The 20,241-nt window shown below is 49.0% G+C and overlaps 8 protein-coding genes across 8 annotated transcripts in view; 4 read left to right on the top strand and 4 right to left on the bottom strand.

Annotated features, from left to right (window-relative positions):
• The window catches only part of UREG_01989 (uncharacterized protein), a gene marked incomplete at both ends in the record, with an annotated part of 1,679 nt that extends 907 nt beyond the window's left edge, over positions 1–772 (bottom strand). Inside the window, one exon of the mRNA XM_002542427.1 lies at positions 28–772. Within this exon, the coding sequence (XP_002542473.1) occupies positions 28–772 (745 nt within the window). The remainder of the gene's footprint in view (positions 1–27) is intronic.
• A 1,079-nt stretch (positions 773–1,851) lies between these two features.
• Positions 1,852–4,058, top strand: UREG_01990 (uncharacterized protein; the record flags this gene model as incomplete). The annotated part of the gene is made up of 3 exons (XM_002542428.1): positions 1,852–1,874; positions 2,096–2,234; positions 2,832–4,058. 3 exons carry the CDS (start codon positions 1,852–1,854, stop codon positions 4,056–4,058), a joined length of 1,389 nt encoding a protein of 462 aa, XP_002542474.1.
• Positions 4,059–6,180: 2,122 nt separating this feature from the next.
• UREG_01991 (uncharacterized protein) lies at positions 6,181–6,514 on the top strand (the record flags this gene model as incomplete). Its single annotated transcript, XM_002542429.1, has 2 exons — positions 6,181–6,395; positions 6,457–6,514. 2 exons carry the CDS (start codon positions 6,181–6,183, stop codon positions 6,512–6,514), a joined length of 273 nt encoding a protein of 90 aa, XP_002542475.1.
• Positions 6,515–7,198: 684 nt separating this feature from the next.
• UREG_01992 (uncharacterized protein) lies at positions 7,199–7,522 on the bottom strand (the record flags this gene model as incomplete). Its single annotated transcript, XM_002542430.1, has 1 exon — positions 7,199–7,522. The coding sequence occupies one exon, from the start codon at positions 7,520–7,522 to the stop codon at positions 7,199–7,201; it is 324 nt and encodes a 107-aa protein (XP_002542476.1).
• A 626-nt stretch (positions 7,523–8,148) lies between these two features.
• Positions 8,149–9,681, top strand: UREG_01993 (uncharacterized protein; the record flags this gene model as incomplete). The annotated part of the gene is made up of 1 exon (XM_002542431.1): positions 8,149–9,681. The coding sequence occupies one exon, from the start codon at positions 8,149–8,151 to the stop codon at positions 9,679–9,681; it is 1,533 nt and encodes a 510-aa protein (XP_002542477.1).
• A 3,096-nt stretch (positions 9,682–12,777) lies between these two features.
• On the top strand, positions 12,778–14,151 carry UREG_01994 (uncharacterized protein; the record flags this gene model as incomplete). The annotated part of the gene is made up of 2 exons (XM_002542432.1): positions 12,778–13,211; positions 13,269–14,151. The coding sequence occupies 2 exons, from the start codon at positions 12,778–12,780 to the stop codon at positions 14,149–14,151; spliced, it is 1,317 nt and encodes a 438-aa protein (XP_002542478.1).
• Positions 14,152–16,162: 2,011 nt separating this feature from the next.
• Positions 16,163–17,626, bottom strand: UREG_01995 (uncharacterized protein; the record flags this gene model as incomplete). Its single annotated transcript, XM_002542433.1, has 1 exon — positions 16,163–17,626. One exon carries the CDS (start codon positions 17,624–17,626, stop codon positions 16,163–16,165), a length of 1,464 nt encoding a protein of 487 aa, XP_002542479.1.
• Positions 17,627–18,945: 1,319 nt separating this feature from the next.
• On the bottom strand, positions 18,946–19,349 carry UREG_01996 (uncharacterized protein; the record flags this gene model as incomplete). The annotated part of the gene is made up of 2 exons (XM_002542434.1): positions 18,946–19,179; positions 19,251–19,349. The coding sequence occupies 2 exons, from the start codon at positions 19,347–19,349 to the stop codon at positions 18,946–18,948; spliced, it is 333 nt and encodes a 110-aa protein (XP_002542480.1).
• Between the last annotated feature and the right edge of the window lie 892 nt (positions 19,350–20,241).

The raw sequence follows: 20,241 nt of genomic DNA on the forward strand, positions 1-20,241 counted from the left end.
CACCATGCCGATGCAGTAGAGCCATACCGACTTCTAACTCCGCCACAATTGGGTCCATATGAGCATTATTATCTTTCGAGGCTTTTGATTTTGGGCCGTTCGTCTTTGACGAAATCACTGGCTCTGGATAAAACACGGTTTCTCCGCCTGTGCAGGTGGTCAAATAGATCAAAAGCGTCCACGTCGTCTTTCCCTGCATAGCCTGGCCCTCTGACGAGGGAAGGCGGACCGTTACGGAGTCATCGTCTGCATTGAACCTTGACTTTAGCATTCGTATTCCCCCTAGAAATACAAGAAGAACGCAGAGATACCCACAGTGTTGTCCAAAGAATTGTCCCTTGGTATACCTATACACCCTGATATTAGGATTCAATCCCACAACATTTCCGCCCCATAAATCTTCCTTCTCCGCACCCACCGCGCCCAGTAGCACTTGGTCCAATGCTGTCTCCTTCCACAGCCTTTCCGCAAACGCGCTGTCGTCGATCTGAAACCGGTCATTCACTCTCACCGCCTCTCCTTTCTTTGGCCTGCCCGGTGTCGTGACCAATGGCAGGGTGGACAGGAAAGACACATAATTCTTGCACAGAGTGGACGTGAGGAAATTTCTGATGACATAGATCTGATCCGGGAGGACGGTCTCAAGCCAGAGGTCGGAGGGCGGAATCAAGGGCTTGAGGGGAGGCCAGTTGGGCGGTGGTTGCTGTTTATCGGTTTCCGAAATGAACTTGGACTTTTGGTTCGAGGCTTTGGGCTTGGTTTTTGGTGGCATGGTTGGGGCCGCAGATATGGCCGAGTTGTGAGCTACGACCCCAATGAAGGAAGTGTGTTCAAAGTCAAGGCTGACTCCGTGCCTGTGTGGGGAGTTCACGGCGGCTCAAGGAGCTGTTCGAGGTCTAGAAGAATTGGTTAGTTAGTTACAGAGTAACAACGCCGTATCTAGTTGAATATCTAACATAGCTACGCAAACCATCTGATTCCCGAGCTTCTCGTCCAGGTGTTGATTCTGTGCTACATTCATGCGTGCGGGGTAACAAGAGATTCAGATTCTGCAAGTCAAAGTCTATTGCGCCAGGTTGCGATGGGTTTCAATTGACCTTTGCATAAGGTCAACTTCGGCGGACAACCAAGTACTCTGTAATACGGAGTGCGGGATGCTGCATCATCCATCAGTTAATGACGAGTTGACTTGTTCAGCGCACCTTCGGCCCAGCAGTCGAGGATGTTCCGGTGGCAGAAGCTATGACCCTCCAGCCCACAGCACATTCTAGCTCCGGTAGCAACCTTCCTGGATATTCGCTTTAATAAGAAAGCTTGGTAGGCAGTGGGCACCTAGATATTTTTGCTTTGATCAAGCATTCTACAATTATATTCCCGCTGGAATAAGCTACACTTTTCTGATAAAACGGGGGCGGGAAGTTCTCAATTCGTGGACGAACTTGGTTTGCGATCCCAGCCAGCTCCACTCGCAGAACTTGCCTCCCAACAGGTCTGCGCGCAAGGATTTTATCTTGTCACCGCAATTCCCACACGGGCATATATTGGCACTTATCTCTGTTCAACCCTCCAATTGACAACAATTCTGTCAGGGGCGGCAGCCCAAACCTAATCCAGTCTGACCAAGTCCGCTGCCTCCCGAAATCCCTCCGTCGAACAGGACAGAGTGGGCGCAAGCTTTCTTTCGTCGCATTTCATCAATCGCAGCGCGTTCTTCATCGATACGCCACGATTCTCCGACAAAGGTCTGTCCAGCTTCGCGGCTCATTCTTTCGGTTTTTTCGCGCCCACGCATTAAGGCCCAGGGGGGGAGGAGTGTGCTCGGAACCATTCTTCTCCAGTGCAAGATTGAACATGGGGCGGTATACATTTCAATGGTGCGTCAACCGGCCTGAAACTGGCATCAAAGGCTATTTGCGAATGCTGGGAAGAGAGCGAAACGATTCAGGTCAACTAAGAACTACACTGTGTGCTGAGTTCTCGACTTGGAGCTTTCTTTCTTCTGCTTTGAAGCAGCCCTCAAATGCCCCCTGCGCCCTTTTGCATGTCTCAAAGGTCAAGGATCCAGAGCTAACAGGAATCTTTACTATTGATTTAGGTTACACCCAGCGCACGAGGTTTACGTTACGGGAACTTTTGATAACTGGAGCCGGAGCGTCAAGTTAGAGAAATCCGCAGAGGGCCATTTCCGAAAGGACGTTGAGCTTCCAGAAACCAACGAGAGGGTACTATACAAGGTACGGCCAACTGATTGAGTTCACCGCTTTCCTAGCACTTGGCCCCGCTATATTTTTTCTGTGCTTTCGCGTGTTTTTCGCACGTTCTCGAAAGAGGGGGTCTATCATATGATGCCTTTGAGTTTTGGCTAGCGAGAAAACTCGGGTTGAATCAGCCCATTGAGGATGCAGCGAAGACAGGCCACAACAACCAGCTGCACTTGATGCCATCGGATGCGTGCTGGTTTCTGTTTAAACCCGCTGCGCTCCTTCCAGCCCTTCAGGCCCCTTGTCTGCAAAGGCCTGGATGTGATGACAACTACACAGGGTACCTGCGAGTGACGGCCATCCATGCAGCGCCAGCATGGTTTGCCAAGTCCTGCCCTCGTACCCCCTGGGCCCGTTCGGTCCCTTACGTCATAACCAAACTTCCGCTTCCGCGGTTGATTCTGGTTTAAAACAACTCCAGCCCGCTCGACTCTGTCATCCCGAGAAAAAATCGTCGCGCTTCTAGCATTGGCATTTGCACTCTTGATTCATACTACGCTTTGCTTTGGCTTATTATTGCTTCTCATCTCTTGATCGCGAAACTTTGACTTACACGCTGTTTGTCTGCAGTTCATTGTCGACGGTAATTGGACGATAGACCCTTCTGCCCCTCAAGAGGACGACGGTAGCCATAATATAAACAACGTTCTACAACCCGAAATAGTAAAACCCTTACATCCCTCAACCTCCGCTTCAACCAACGCGATCGCGGGAACAGGAGGAACCACTGCCATGTCTGGGATAACACCGGAATCCACAACAGCGGGCATCGCTGGGAACATCCCCAAAGAAACCAATAACGCAACTGAATCGGCACCAAGGAAGGTATCGCAGTCTGAAGCTTCTGGCCCAGTCCCCTTCATGTCGACTCTTGGCCCTGAGTCTACCACCGCACAGCTTGCCAAAAACGTCCCGCTGGAGCCCAAGAGAGATACGCCCGGCGGATTCCCGGAGACGCCAGGCGGGCAGACCCCGGGAATGGACGAGCAAGTATCAATCAATCCTCTACCAGCCACAGATGGTATTGGTAATCCGATTCATTTGCAGCCGGGCGAGAAAGTACCCAATCCTGATAAGTCGATTAACTCTGGAGTTACAACCGACAAAGCTGGATATGAGAAAGATGCCAGCGACCCTTCTATGGCGGCTTTAGCATCAGCGCGAGGATCCATTGGCACCCAGCCTGTGCAAGTCAACCCACCAGTAACCGGCGGCGCCCCCATAATTCAGTCCGCTGCTCCTACTTCGACCACCGCTGCATTAGCCGCCAATGTTCCTCTAGAAAAGTCCAAATCAACTGCACCAGGTAATCCTCATGAGCCGGCTCCCGAGGTCCCGGAGGTGGTCAAAAGGTCCCTTAGCGATGCTCACAGGGACGCTGAAGCTGCGGGTTACGAAGAAGCCATCAAGGAGAAGAAAGAGGTCGAACAAGAATTGCTGCAGGACGTCAAGAGAGACGATTCTGCTGGTGAACCTGCACCCGTGGTCACTGCAGCAACATCTAGCAAGGCTCCTGCTGCAACGCAACCCCTGGCAAAAGGTGGAGATGTGTCGCCAAGGACCCAGGAGCCCGCCGAAGGTTATACAGCGGCCGCGCCTCCGCAGCCAACTGTGACCACCGGTCCTACAGAAACAACCGTTCCCAAGACCACGGGGCCAACGCAGGCTCAGCCGCAACCTTCTACGACCCAAGCCCAGCAACCATCAACCACGAAGCAGACGGAAACTCCAAAAGACAAGAAAAAGAAGAATCGAGTGAGCGGATTCTTCTCCAAATTGAAGGAAAAATTAAAGTAATCTATTCGAAAACGCCTAGTCTCGGGTCGTTTCCTTCTTTGCGGATGGAAATTCCGGCGCAAATTGCACCAGCTTGTCCTTTATTTGATCTAGGACGTCAGGGCAGCGCTTTTTTACGCCTTTGCAACAAACGTCACATCTGATCGCGTACATATGCATTCTTTTTTTGGGATATGGGGTTTGCCGGGACAAATTTGGCTCGCGGAGGATTTGCGCTTGTGTTTTTACTGCACCAGATTCCCCTCATGCTTCCGTGTACTCCATATTGCTCTTTTAGTTGATGTCTTAATGTATGTGGCTTCTCAGTTCCAGGATGATAATGTCATGTTGTATTTAAAAATAGTTAATAGGACAATGGATTCGCCAACCTCAATTTAGTTACTATGCCCCCTGATATTACCAACGCCCGTATGCACTTTTCGACAATCCCACAGCCATCAGATAGCCATGTCTCGCGATTCTAAAATGGAATGGATTGATTGACAATCCCGTTCAGTTCAACTGGGAATTGCAAGACCCTATACAGCGACCGTCGCGATCAATGATAGATTGGTATAGATTCATCAACTATATCACCTTTTATGCCCATTTTTCCTTTTTTTTTTTTTCATAAAAGTCTATCATTCTTCTAGGAGAACACTTACCGCGCGCCTGTCTTTGTCGCCCAGCAGCCGCAGAAGATCGAGGCCGGATAGCATATTACGGCAGAGACGATTGATAACGCGAAGCCTTTTTTTATTTATATAATTGCCTTTGGTGTTTATTCCTCTTTGATCATGTTTTGTGTTTTGATGCATAGGTGCCGGGTAAAAGTACGGCCCCAAAAAGAAAAAGGGGAGGAAAGGGGGAAGGGGGAACATACCGAGCGTTGGTCCGACGACTTTACATCGACATGGATTCTGGTCGGTGCCGCATTGGAAGCAGACGATGGGGAAGGGGATCCAGATTGCCATTGTAGAGTGGGGGGAGGTAAGGAACAGGAGAGGTTCTGGCAGTGGGGAAAGAAGTTGTCGATGCGCTGGACGGCTGCTTTTGAAGAAGATGGCTAGGAGGAATGGTGTATAACTATGGGAGAAAGGGGGATGACGTTTTCTGTTGCCAGCGGCAGAGATCAAGGAAGCCAGGCTCTGGGAACCCGGCGCATTTGATGGTTGACCCATGGCTCTTGATACCTGAATGAAGATGCAGCGTCAAAGCAGAAAACAAGCCTTCTGTGCCAAGGAATGAATACGTAAGATTGTGGCACGCTTGTGGCTCAAGCTCGATGTTTGTGTGGCTGGAAAACATCGAAAGTGGAAACACCCTCGGCAATCAGCCCCGTGTTCGGAAATTGCGACTGCAATGAGGCATTGAGCGCTGAGCTGTTTATCTCTCTGCCTTTTGTCGCCCTGTTGCGTTTGAAATAATTCGATAAAAATGCCCCATTTCAGTTCAATTGCGTACTATGCTCTGTGCTTGGTACGGAATCAAGGCTAGGGATCAACGATGAAAATTGATTGCTGCTCCCCTTGACGAGTTCGGATTCACTAGCTTTCAGCCCTGCAGGTGCCAAGCCAGGGTGAAGAGCAAGGGGATTCCATCACAATGCTATGCCCGTATCGCGAACCGCACAGTGCTGGTATGGCTAACTAGTGCTTCCTGCCGAGACTTCCCCAGAGCACATGAGCACCTCGCACTCATGTGCACCTTTTCTCTTCTTTTCTGATATGTCCATATCAGAGACAAAGCCCAGTTCTCTTTTTCATCTCATAGTGTTTCTAAAAAACAAACAATAGTTTGCCTTGTGTCACAGTGAGTTCGGATTTACCCCACATGACGCTTTGCTAGCCAAGCAGAAACTGCCTTGACTGATTTTTCCGCGCAGTTTTATTCTCGCAGGCAGATCTTTCAGACACCTTCAGAAGCTCTCTTTTGCATCACCTGGTGAACACCTCAACGTTGCGACTATTTCTCTCCCACTGACGGGTCTTACCACATTCTCGTCCCGCACGACATCCAACAACATTTGGACCTGCTCCAGGAGGCCAGGGTTATCAAAATTAGTTCGAGGCCTTGCGGCTCCCGTCTTTTTCTTGCTTCGGAGATTTGGGTTCAATTTCCGCCAAGGGCCTGACGCTTCATCATGAGTCTCATGTCCAGTTTGGTTCCGCTCGCTATGCTTTTCATCGTCCTTGCGATTCTCGGGCTTGCCGCCATCGCAATATATAATATAGTTATGGATGTTAAGAAGGCTACAAAGAAGAAAATGGAGAAAAACAATGTAACGTGGTCGCGGGATGGAGTGACTGTCGAGGTAAAGGAGTTGAATGATGAGGAGTACAAGGATAGAACGCAAAGGTATTCTTACCTTCCCTCAATTGGATGTTAGTTGTCCAACCAAATTAACACCTGTTTATAGTGTTCTCGTCGACGTCTGGAATCACGGTGCCCCCCCTGACATGAATCGGCGGCGCTAGAAGGCTGGAGCCCATAAAACGACAGCTAAATAAACGTTTAGTTCGCCGTCCGGCCTTTACCATTCAATTTATGCTGTTCGACGTCTATAGCTCACTGCAATGCTGCTGTCGAGTCTCATTTCTCTTCAGCGGTGTCCAGTCACCTCGGGGAAGGGTTGCTTTTTTTTCACTATTTCTGCGCCTTTGTCATGGCCTGCAAAGGATAGGTTGAGCAATAAAACTAGCGTAGGTCCAAAATCTATTGGATGGTTGCTGGTCTTTTGATTTATCATTCAGGACTGAGGTTCTTTGGTTGAAATTGCATGTAGCTCAGAACCACATGGCGTAAATATTCTTATATCTCGGTTCAACCAAGTGTTTGGCTTCCTTATGGAGAAGAGAACCCTACAGTCCAATGGGTCGTAAGCTTTAGCCATGGAGTCGGATATGGAGAGTGAGTGAACATCAATGCTACCTGAGAGCGGAAAAATATGGGTACAGGGTACTCGGTACTTATATTCCGTTGGGGAACAGTTGCTCGGCGTGGAGAAGACACTGGTTCATTTACTTGCCTCCGGCAGTAAGTCTGTACAGCGATGTATCTCCCCAATACTCGTAAGAGGGGTACGTGCCCGGAAGTCAAAGGGATGCAACTGGAGAGAAAGATTGAGCGTTCGGTTGACATATTCCCCTGGAGGATTATTATTAGCTGTTGTGGGCGTCCCTCCTTCGCAGTCGGGCTCCCGATGGCCTAGAATATTTGAAAGCCCATCGGCCCACGTTGACATTGAGCTGTGACCCGTCTGCAGCACGCATATCAGCAGAGCTTCGAGCTGAATGAGAAGAACGGCGTGTGTAGGGGAATAATCCGCTGAACTCCTCCGCATCTTCTCCCCGCGCCAAGAGGATAAGCACTCGAAGCAACGCCTTTTGTGGCGCGTCTCTTGGCGGGAGAAGGAGATCGCCAAACTTCCCACCAAAGCTCCTTAGCGCGGAGGCCTGGACGATGATTATCACTGCACCATGCATATGTAACTGACATGGTTAGTGACATGATGTGAGCTGATGACCGCTCGACTACTATGGAGTATTTTCAGTTTGGGATATTAACTGTAAGGACTAGTCCCGAGATGCACACCACCTTTTATACCCATGGATTCAATATTGCCATTCTAGATGTACACCTGCTCATTGCCTGTGGTGACTTATCGTGCAGGCTGCCAGCGAGTCTCAGGCCACGATAACCTGGGCCCGTTTGGCAGCGTTACCATGAGAATTCCGCAGAAGACCGATGCGAGTCAGAAGGAAGGTTCGCTGATCGCCTGGCGCTGATTGCTCGCGCTTTCTCCCCGGCGGCCTGTTCGATGGCAATCCGGGCGTTGTGTGGACCACGGACAACAGGAACTCGCCCATGTCGTCAGGATTTCAACACCATGATGCGCCGATCTCTGGGGTCGCACGTTACGTTCCGTGGTACAGACCTCCAGGCATACATCCTGAGCGTTTAAAATAGCGAAAGCGCCCCCCCGCGACTGTGCTGCAAGCCTCTTTTGTTCGACTCTGGGTCTCTGCTTTCTCAGTTGATCATTCCTTACTTACAAGAGTGACTGCTGGTTCCCTAAGTTACTGACCCTTCTCTGCCATCATATCACAAAATGTCAGGTACTCGGCCTGCAGCGCCTATCGCCAAAGGCACCTTGGCCACGGCCAAACAGTGCTGGGGCGACCTCTTCAGGTGGGAAATGCGCGTTGAAGTCGTTAACGAACTGGGCGAAAAACACACCGAATGGCAAGCGCCCGAACCCCTTCAAAATCCCATCAGTATGGCCGCCCAGCTCTCCGCTAGGGACTGGCTTTATTTCCTAGTCGGGCTATTCGCCTGGCTCGCCGACGCTTTTGACTTCCACGCCCTGTCGATCCAGACCGTCAAACTGTCCAAGTACTATCATCAGTCGAAGACATCAATCTCTACCGCGATCACCCTCACTCTCCTTCTTCGCTCCGTTGGCGCTGCGGTTTTTGGTATGGCCGGTGATCGATGGGGACGAAAGTGGCCGATGGTGTTCAACATGTTGGTCCTAGGACTACTTCAGATTGCAACCATCTACAGCGCGACATTTTCGCAGTTCCTGGCCGTGCGAAGCTTGTTCGGCCTCTTCATGGGTGGCGTGTACGGAAACGCCATCGCGATGGCCCTGGAGAACTGTCCGGTCCAGGCCCGTGGTCTTATGTCTGGAATTTTGCAGCAGGGATACTCGATGGGATATATTTTTGCAGCCTGTGCGAACCTTGGTGTTGGAGGAAGGGTCGAGTCCTGGAAGATAGTATTCTGGATTGGTGCTGGCCTCTCGTTTCTTGCCGGTGTCATTCGCGTATTCCTCCCTGAATCGAAGCAATTCCTTGAAGCGAGGAAAGCCGGGAAGAAAGGCCTTACCGCTAGTGCGTTCTGGGCGGATACGAGGCAGATGCTGAAAGATGAGTGGCGTATTGTTGTCTATTGCATTATCCTGATGACTTGGTTCAACTATTATAGTCACACCTCGCAGGACAGTTACACGACCTTCATGCTCACTCAAAAGGCGTTAAACAACTCCGCAGCTAGTCGTGCTAGTATCCTTATGAAAACCGGAGCCTGCGTGGGTGGCACAATAATTGGATACGTCTCTCAGTGGTTTGGCCGTCGTCGATCAATCGTTGTTGCTGCTCTCATGAGCGGCGTTTTGATCCCAGCCTGGATTCTACCTCACGGAGAACGCAGTCTTTCAGTAACAGGCTTCTTTTTGCAATTCTTTGTGCAAGGCGCTTGGGGTATTATCCCAATCCACCTCAATGAGCTATCTCCACCCGCATTCCGCTCTAGTTTTCCGGGTATCACTTATCAACTCGGCAACATGATATCATCCCCCTCGGCTCAGATTGTCAACGCCATTGCAGAATCTATCAGCATCAAAGGTGACAATGGCAGGCCAGCTCCCGCGTACGGACCAACTATGGCCGTTGCCACGGCAATCATTGCTTTGGGTATTGCTGTGACAACTGCATTTGGCCCTGAGAAGAGAGGTCGGAAGTTCGAATTAGCTCGTGCAGCTGGGGCTGTGGAATTCCCTGAGCCAAAGGATATTGAACAAGGTTCGGAGAAGGGGCAAGAGAAAGGGGATGTGGGACCAGTAAAGGTGGAGGAGAAATAAGGCTGGTTTGGAAATCATGCTCAGAATTAAAAGGTTTCCTGGATCGACTCTTCACGTTCTTTGCCTTGTTGCCTAAATGTATTTATGTCCAGTTAGGAATGTTTTTGTGTTTGGTGAAGTTGTTGATTAAACAAACAAAATAATTGATGATGCTTTATTTGCAGGGTTCCATCTGATATAACTATCAGCTCTGTGCTAATGTTTATATCCATTGTACCGCATGATATTTGTATCAATTAATATCATGTGCCCTAACTTCAGAATAATAATGATCGGTTGGCATACATACCAGAGTCCCTTTTGTGACACCATTCTGACATGGCATGTTGTGAGGGGCAAGATGGATGGAGAAGAAACTGTTAGCCACCAGGACCACCAGAGATGCTGTCTGGCTATTGTGTCCTTTTTCACAAAAAAAAAAAAAAAAAAAAAAAAAAAAACCAAAGCTTTAAAGCACCAATATTTATGCACGGTTACTTTTTATTCACCTTTCTAGAAAAGACCCTGTTGGAAAATCCGGGGGTGGCTGTGTGGAAGCCGAAAGGTGAGATGTTATCAATTCTTCATGGTAGTCAAGCAAGAAGTCATTTGTGAGATGTTTCATTTATATTATCAAATTGGGCAAGGACCGCGGGAGGGTTGTAAATAATCATGGGTGCCTTTCTGATCCAAGATAATACTACTTTTTTGTTGTTTGTTTTGAAGCATGCTGCGACTTATACTCCGTAGAGTATTGAAAATAACCCACTGGCCAACTTCGTTAGAGGTAATACAATTAGATGTGACGTAACCAGCCTTCTTGCCCAGCATTTGATAGCTTGAAAGATATTCACATGGTCCTGGAAAGGTTCATGGAAGCGGCAAGCTTATGTTTAAGCTGCCCACGGTAACAACGTCGGATTAGACTTTCTGATCAAAAGTCATTCTTGAAAAGTTGAGCCCAGCTGGAATTTGCAAGCGAGAGGTTTATACGGAAATGTGCGAGTCCTGTAGAGATACAGGCGCTCCGTAGAACCTCCCAAAGGCAGGAGCTTTTCCACTAGTTATTCCATTCCGAGCTTTTTAAAATGACTCCAAGGGTCCATAGCGCGTCATGGCTCGAAAGCTAAGCGCTGACATGTTTCCAGTCCGTCGCAGCATTGGGGTTCCCCGAATTCGCAACCGCACAACTTGGTCGATGTACCAGGATGAATATCGCCGAGCCCTTTGTCCGTTGCACAATCGAACTGGTTAGCCCCGAGTAAATATAGACGAACTTGGTTTTTCGATCAGATCTGGGAGAAAAATTTGCCTTTACATTGGCGGCTATTCGTTGCCGATCCATGGGACGGAAAGCACCGTTTCCTGGCTCCAGGAAGCCAAATGGGGGGAGCTTTTTTTTTTTTCACAATTTCCATGCCAGCTTCCGGGTTCTCTCTGTACTGAAACCCGGAAATATCGCAGCAGAGTCGCCGAGAGAAAAGCCCGAAAAGACCTCGTTTGGGTAGGCTTGCAAGGAAAGGGTCGGAATCCGGATGATTGGTGGAGAGCAAGCCGGCTTCAAGGCAACAGCATTCTTTTTCGGGCTGTACAGAGTGCGACGCTCCTCGACATTATTGATCGCGTCCCCTGGCGTCGAGACGGGCTCCTCTTCTGGGTAATTTTCTCGTGTCGCAGCTTTGCCCAAATTGCTGGAGAGATCGAGTTGTTTCATGCGTCAAAGGGAGGCTGGAGTTGCGATGATGGATGACATGGGCCGCAGTGTCTGAGCCACCAGGCATTCATACACTTGAAACAGAGGCACGCGCGGTCTTCCTGCTTGCTGAGCCTTCATTTTTCTAGCTTGCGCGTGCTCTTGTTTGCGCGGCAGAGTTCAACGGAACACAGCCAAACCCGCCAGCCGGGGATGTCGCTGGCAACAACAGAAAAGCGAGCTGTTTTTCGACGGTCACAAGCAGCCGCCCAGCACATTTTTATGCATCATGACAGCATTCTTGGCATGGCGCGCGCCAGTGTATTTATGCGATACTAGCGGGATACAGGCCAAGACAGCACCCTTTTCATCACGGCTTCCCGATCAGATTAAATATCGTTATAGTGGCCAATCAGGATGCGAGTGACCTCCGAAAATCTAACCACTAAGAAATGCTTTAACCCTGATATGGCTCGTTCTCTCTTCTTACTGGCCAGAAACTTACCAGCCATGCTTTTCTGTGATCCTGTTTCATCGGAAGCTCTGAGCTCTGGCACCCAAGCTTGGGCGTTGAATTGACCCATGAATCTGAACCACCCCCAAAGGAGCACTTTCCCACTCTTCGCCTCGTCAAGCTGCTGGCCTGATATCAGAGAGTCCTTCAACGAGCTGCGCAGAGGATCGAATCGAGAAAATGATCATGTGCGCTCCTGTGGGACGCAGATCTCCGCGACTTCCGCGGAACTGGTTAGCGTTGCGGTAACTTTACGAGATCGGAGATCAAGTACCGTTACCAACGCCCAGCCTAAAGCGAAGCAGATAATACACAGTGTAATACGGCTAGGACGCTGTAATCAAACAGTCGCCCAATCAACGCTCGTGAAAATTGCCCTCCCTCTGCCATTACGCTGTGGTCCCGCCGTTTCATCTCCGTTTTTTATTACACAACCCTTTCTTCGTCTTTTGACTGCAAAAAGACCTGCTCAGCTCCTCTCTTCTTCTTCTCGCGCTCTCTCTCTCCCTCTCTCTTCCGCTCCCTCTCTCCCTCCGGCCGCCGTGCTTCGCTGCTCGTTCTTCTGCAGACCTCGTCCCTTCACCTCACCCTCACCCCGTTTCCGTCTCATCGGCTACCCCTTCCGCCTTGCTGACCTGCCTGGTTGTCCTCGTGGTGTCACTTCCAGTCGGGTAGCGAGATCGCGCAGCCAAGATCTTAACAGGCGATCCTACCACCAAACCTCAGCTTCCAGCTCCTTGTCCAGCTTGGTTTGGTTGAACCGCTCTGGGTGCTGTCGACCGCCAATCGAGATACAGCGCTCCACGACGGCTTCCCTGGCTTCGATTACCCGATTCGGTCATCTGTTGACTCCCCTCTACTTCGCCCTCCTCCTGAACGCGACGTCTGCCTAGGTGCCGGAGCTCTCGAGATGGCTGGTGTGATCAACTCGGCTATGCCATCATGGAAAGATAATTCTCAAAAATACCTTGGAAAAGTAACGGTGATGATACCATGGCGGTCTCTGCAACTGCTCTTTCCGCATCGTGTGCGGCGAAGATTACGGTCCAAATTGCGCAGTCGACTATCCCCTTCTTCGTCGATATCCTCGCTGAAAACGTCATTCTCACCTCTGGATACCCTAAAGTCTCTGCAATCGCATCGTTGGACGGTCTATGATGGACAATACTTGTTACTGGCGATAATCGGGATTTTTGTTCTATCCATTACAGAGTCTCCTGGACCGCTTGCAAAGACCTTAATTTCTCTAGTTATTCTAATCTCCCTGATTCTGCCCATTACTTCCCAAATTCTTCTCCCAGCCCTGCCGACGATTGCTTGGTTAGTCTTTTGGTATGCTATGAAGTAAGTCTAACATATCTCTGACGTTTGTGATCATGACGCTAATCGTTGCAATTGTAGATTTATACCAAGCAATTGGAGACCTCCAATCTGGGTACGCGTTCTTCCTGCGCTCGAGAATATATTCTATGGGGCGAACCTCAGTAATATACTCTCCACGCATAAGAATGTCGTTCTAGATGTCCTAGCTTGGCTACCCTACGGCATTATTCATTTCGGCGCACCTGCAGTGTGCACGCTGATCTTCTTCGTCTTTGGCCCGCCAGGACTCGCTCCGATCTTCGGTCGGAGCTTTGGATATATGAATGTGATTGGCTCAATGATCCAATTCCTCTTCCCATGTTCCCCGCCATGGTACGAGAACATGTATGGCCTAGCACCGGCCCACTACGGTATGCACGGCTCTCCAGCTGGTCTCGCACGCATCGACAAATTGCTTGGCCTTGATTTATACACCTCAGGATTCACGGCTTCCCCGGTGCCATTTGGCGCATTCCCGTCCCTTCACGCCGCTAACGCAACGATTGAGGCCCTTTTTATGAGCCATCTCTTTCCCAGATTCCGCGCTCTATTCATCGTGTACACCCTATGGGTATGGTGGGCGACCATGTATCTTTCGCATCACTATGCAGTTGATTTGGTCGGCGGCAGTCTTTTAGCGGCAGTCACCTTCTATTATGCTAAAGCAAGGTTCATTCCTCGTATGCAACATGACAAACCTTTGAGATGGGATTATGACTACGTTGAAGTTGGCGACCAAACGGATACCTACAACTACGATATGGCCACATTACATGGGGAGTTCCAAACCGACAGCGATGAATGGACAGTTGGATCCTCCTCCTCAATTTCTTCGGGATCTTTGAGCCCCGTTGACGAAGCCCAGTCAATTTGGGACGGTGATACAGTAGGAGGGAACTCCGATCTGGAAGCGGGCCGATGACCACTTCTTTCCAAAGGATGACTCCCAACTAAGCATGTCACTCACACCCATCTTACCGACAGATATGATTCCCCACACGCCATGAAATTCTTCTTCGTCTTTGAAGCCGGCGCTGATTTTACATATGATACGACTTTTAATATTGTTCTGTCTACTGATTTGCGGTTTTTTGGAGCTCACCTTCGCCTTTTACCCGGCCATGGCGCTTTTATTGGATAACCCTTCATAGCGGCTGATGGTTCTGGAATTTCAATCTATTCGTTGATTTACCACGGTTCACTTCTCTGGAAATCGAAAGGATACGGCGCTTATAATATTAATTTCTATGGGGAACTTTTCGATACTGGAATGGATATACCTCGAGTTGTCGAGCGTGACGGTTAACTTATCTGCATCCGCACTGGGGCGCCCTAGCTGCAACAATGTTGCGTTTACAACCTCGCTATACATACTTTCGAGTTCGTGCGTACAAATTTAATGCATGATACGACAACAGCTTGGATATACCCGTTTCGTATATATCTTTGACGCATTCGGGCTAGGAATATGGAATTTAGCGATCCACCTGTTTTTCGCTTACACTCGCTGTGCTCGTGTGCCATTTAGGCTTGGGGAGTTCGGCTTCACGGATAGGATTGCATTGATAGCGTTCGTTTCGGATCATGGACATGAGCACCTATAGACGTGTGACACGATGTCACTTTCTCGTTCGTTTGAATATATTAAATCGCTTTGAAAGCCGTGGTCAACATTCGTCACGGCGGACTAGTGGTGCGTTTTTACCGGATTATACTTCGAAGATTTGAACTTCGAGTTAGCCATTCTCGAGGCGGTGCGACTAGTGATACATAGCATATGACGGTGGTCTTGCGACGACTTCGGGATTGACAATGATCATGCGCAAAATGATCCCTATTTGCGACTTTTTACAAAGCTTCGTCGACCTGCATCCGTCACTGCGCTACTTTATATCAACAATATATAGCGCCGATATTATCTTTTCACTCCCTGCGAGACTGCTTATTTTACCAACTAATACGGGCAACGTTGATAACGTACGGCCCTGTCCATTCGTTCAGGTAAACCAAGCATGTCTCGATTAGATCGTTGTGATCTAGGTGTGGAAGATACCTTAATATGAGAGCCATTACCAACTGAAAGTACCGACCGGCAAGCAGAAAGGCATACTGGCTTTTTAACTTCGGACCGGTTTGCCATCAATTTTTACGAGTTAAATACAATCACTCTATGCCTTCGCCGTCTTGAAACCAGGCATTCTTTCACTGGCTACGGATACGATCATTGGTACTTGGTATTTCTCAACTTTTGATTTTTAGTGTAATCCCCCTTTTTGCTTTTTCTAGCGCATATTTCCGTTTTCGTTTCCTTTAGAGATCCAATGACCACGGTGCGGGAAGGCAGTGAACTTATTGCTCCTGGTTTAGAGATATTCATGTACAGATACTTAATCTCATGAACAATTTCACGACTCCATGAATTGATAAGACTTGTTACTAATAATTGCTTAATGCGCTATCCACTATAAGTCTATACCTTGTAAGTGAGTAGGTGCCCCCATATGCTCTCATAGCGGTTGCATCCTTCTATTATACTGATCTCTTGGAGGCAAATGCATGGACCTATAACTGGTCTAGTTGTAATATAGCACACTGCATGTGCCTATGAAAGCTATATATATCCAGATGGCTTCCACAGAAGGTAGTTCAAACTGCTTCATACACAAGAAGCCTAATTCTGGTGTGTGACTCTGCCTAGAGTTAAGTAGGTACTATCCTAGGCAAAATGCGGAACAGGGAAGGACTTTGTTCTTGGTGATTGTAGGTATCAACCTATTCATTCAAAGCACTCTGCGGATTTTCAATCATCATCATATATTTGAACATTGCCTGCGTACTCTTTTATTCGCGAGACATAGTGTTCTGCAATTTCATCGCCTCTGCCGCCTGCGATGCGGAGAATGAGTTCATTGAGGGAGGAGCGCCCAAGGATGTCAACATGGTCGCCTGAAAATTGTACATATATTAGCATGGTTTCGTCCCTTGATAAAAGCGGTGGTAAAATGATTGGGGTGTATACCAGTGTTTGGTCCACCCCGGGGTGAGAATCTCTCAGGCTCATGAGGCATCTCATAAACCTTCACCTTCGCACCCGCGGGGTTATACCTCTTGATCCTCCAGCCCTTTGCGCACATATAGCCCAAACTTAACAGGTTCACTGTCCCGTCCCCTTCGCTCATTACCACCCCGTGGTCAACATCCCCATTTGTCACAGAAGTATCAATACTCACGCGCAATTTGGTCAGCGGGTCATTGTCTTCACGGTAGAAATAGCTTCGTTCCGTGGGCTTACCCACGCCATAGAAGCAGTATATTTTGAGGTTCGGGGCAAGCGGCAGACGGGCTTCGAGCGGGTTGAGCCATTTGCGGGGATCAGCTTCGTTGGTTTCAACTTCGTTACGGGTCCGCGCTACACCGTGAGAGTAGCTCCGATGGACTTGGTTCCGGAACCAGGGCTCCGTACTGTTGAAAAGGTACTGTAGGCTGCCTTCAACAGTGAGATTCTGTCTTGTCCAAGAGGAATTTGATTCGCGGAATTTTAGAAAGTTCCCATATGTGAAATTTTGGCCAGGGCGATCATCAGGAGCCCAGGTATTGTTTCCCCAAACAGCATTCCCGCCTTTTGGGAGCATGCTAGATATTCCTGGCATGGCACGAAATATCTCGGCGCGCTCCTCTTTGGAGAGGAACTTTTCGAGCCCGTAGACTGCGAACGCGTTCAGCTGGGCTGTGTCTTTCATCTCACCGGATAGGACCGCTGTAAGACCTTTCGTTGCACCGAGCATGCAACCGCTGACATTTATCCATGAATCAATGTGCTTTTCAACCCACTGAGGGCCTCCGCCACCGTATTTTTCGTGCTCAACCCATTTGAAGAAGAACATGGCTACCTGTGAGCCCATGCTGTGCGAAGCCCACACCCACTTTCTTGCCCGAAAGCTGAACGGCTGCTTCATATGACTCTTTAGTTTGGTGAAATAATGAACCAAGTTTTCAAGATTTAGATAAGAAAGGCGCCAGTCGTAGGCAGCCGAAAAAGCGTTGGTCGGATCGTATCCAATTGTCGCAAGATTCTCCAGGATCTTGTTCCAAATCCAGTAACCTGTTATGAAGAAGTCCGTAGCATCGAATCCTTGAGCAGCTCGTAGCTTCACTCCGGGGGGATCCATCCCAGTTTCCTTGTCCAGCATTATATGTTGTTTCCAGCCTGATTTGTCTAGCACCAACGCTCTCATCATACTCCAACTTCCCCATAACCGTTTTCGAAAATACTGCCGTGACTTCTCTTCCGTACCCCAGCTCTCTAACCCGGTTGATATAACTCCTGGAATCATAATAATCGGGTGTTTCGCGTGGGACGCCCTGCGCCTGGAGGTTAAGGCCAACGGGAAACGCATCATAGCTAATCGGCATCGCGCTCTTGTTTCTATTAATTCAAATACACAGGCGTTAGCTTTATAAATACGAATAATGGCAAAACTCAAGCAAGGTCGGTAGAATCTCGAAACATACCGAAAATTCACTGGCATCTTTCAAAATGCCGGCGGGAACAACGTCGATCAACGAATCGAGGTTCAGGTCCATCAACGCGTCTAAGCTGATAACTTCATTGTGATTCGCAAAAAACAGGGCCAGGAAGATCCCAAACACTCCTCCCAGCCCAAATATCAATCCATTCCGCCGTTTGCTCCTCCTCTTCGTCACAAACCCTTCTGGGACCTTTATGGGCCCTCGCACCCGGGTTTCTTTTATTCTAAGCTTTTCGGCATTGACCTCTTGCTCGTTGGGTGTGGCTTCTGTGCTGTCGTTCGATTTATTAGGAGGAATTTGGGGCAGGGAATCGGAGCTCGCGACGGCGGCAGGACGGGCGGAAGTATTGGGGCTGAAGATGTCGCCAAATCGACGCCGAAATGTAGCCATAACACTGTGATCAGTCAAGATGAATCATTTTTTCCTGGGTGAAGTCAAGGTCAGACAGGAGATGTGCGGGCGTGTTCTCTGTCAATGAATCGGGCGGAGCTACACTGTCTCCATCAAGGTGGGTTGGATCACATGTAGTTTTTTTTTGGCGAGCAATGGACAGGAAAGGATGGCGTTTATTAGTTTCCGAACCAAAATATAAATTTCGCCGGGCCACCGTCTCCCTCAGTTATTCACAGTTGTGTTGTTGAGAGCAGTTGATATGTGTAGAGTAGCAGGAGAGAAAGGGCGAAGCAGCTCAAGCTTCCAACATGTAGAGTGAGAACCAGCCACTCTAAACTACAAACATAGAAACCGATGCAGCTCAATCATCAGTGAGTTACGGTTGAAGTACGGAGTAACTTGGTCTGTATAATAAATAGCTACCCTTGTATTCAGTCTGGATCATATTAACTGGAACCCGTGCCCAAGAAACACGTTGTAACAACTTCGAGACCTGGACAGAGGCCAAGTAGTTAACTAACAATAATCGTCTCTCTCATTCTCAATGCAATCTGCGCCAATTTAGATCATATGAGAAGAATAAATCAGGTCAAGCATGATGTGAACAAAACACCCGAAGCACCGTAGCCGCCATCCTCGAAACCCTGACTAGTTAACGCCTTCTGAAAGCTGGAAAGAAAAAGCACCGGTGACTCGCTATGTTATGCGCCGATATTTGCAGTTGAGTCTCTAAATGGTTGGCTTTCGGGTGAAATCAGGCACCGCGATGGCCATGCGAACGTCTTGATGCTGGCTAATATATAACGCAGAGGAGTTCTGCCTCTAGGATGAACTTGCCCTCTTTGTACTTTTCGCTGTTCTCAAATGCTTTATCGTATTTCCAGCCCACCGTCTCCCTGCATTGTCTGCAAATGATGTCCCGAACGATATGCCGACCGGTCGTCATGTTCCGTTCCACGGCTTCGGCTTGGTTGACGTTAACGACGTTGTTGAAGAGATACGCCTTGCCATGCTGGCCCCGGAAGTTCTAGGGGTAGCAATTATATCAGTAGATGTTGCCATAAGTCTTCAGGCAACTAACTAAGAAACACCACTCACCCGGCTTACGATATCATGGTAATCCGCAAGATGGGTTTTGCAATGCTTGCACCCAAATACCTTGCCCGAATTAATGTAGGTATTGTATGAGAGTCCCATCACGACAGTGTTCTCCCCTACCTTCACGCACAACCAAGTTCGTGGCCCTAGTGAATTGGTGCACGCAAAAAGGCAATTAGAAACTAGCTAGCCGGTTTGTTTAGTAGGAGCGAGATTGCTGGAAGGGTTCAAACGACTTCGAAAGCGCTTGCGAGTCTTCAGGGGTGGTGTGATTTGCTTGAGGCCAGGGCCCAGGGGTATGTAAAATGCTGGTGCAACAATGCGGGGATTGCCCCAAGGGTTAAATGAAGTTGATAGTCTGAATTCACTCAAGGTTAGCACCTTTCGGCTCCTGGGATGTGCAGATCGTTTCTCCGGACAGTCTATGCGGTGATCCACCCTCAGGCAAGTGGCCAGTGGAACTAACTAGCCAAGCTATCTGGCTCAGTTTCGCGTGACTCAGGACTAGGAATTTTAAACAGCTTGAGAGAGCACTGGATGTTTTGCTTGGGAAGATCTGATGCCAGCTCTGACGTCTTTGGGAGCAAGAAGTGGCCGATAAGAAGGCGGACGACAGGTGCTTATCGGCCCGGCGATAAGATAGCGAGAGAGCGGCAATTGCGATAGAGAGAGAGTCTGCTTTGCTTTGCAACCAGGCAGTGAGGACAGGCAATTGCAGCCTGTAATTTCCTTGTCAAATGTCGTCGAAGAGGCACAGCCAACAATGAGAAGACAGGATGATGTAGGGGCAAGTGAGGAGAATGGGAATCGGGAGGAGTTGGGCAAACTTAAGTAGTCTCGGAGAAAGTGAGTTGCCGTGCAATGGGGACAATTTGGCTCAGTAACTCAAACCCCCAAGGCCAGTCACGCCCTTGATTGCTCACCTGAACACCGCAATGACACCAAAGATTGCTGGCCTAGTTATTAGAGGCTGAGCATAGAGCACATCGCC

This window comes from Uncinocarpus reesii, genomic scaffold (genome assembly GCF_000003515.1).
Source record: "Uncinocarpus reesii 1704 scaffold_1 genomic scaffold, whole genome shotgun sequence".
In the NCBI taxonomy this organism is placed as follows: Eukaryota; Fungi; Ascomycota; class Eurotiomycetes; order Onygenales; family Onygenaceae; genus Uncinocarpus; species Uncinocarpus reesii.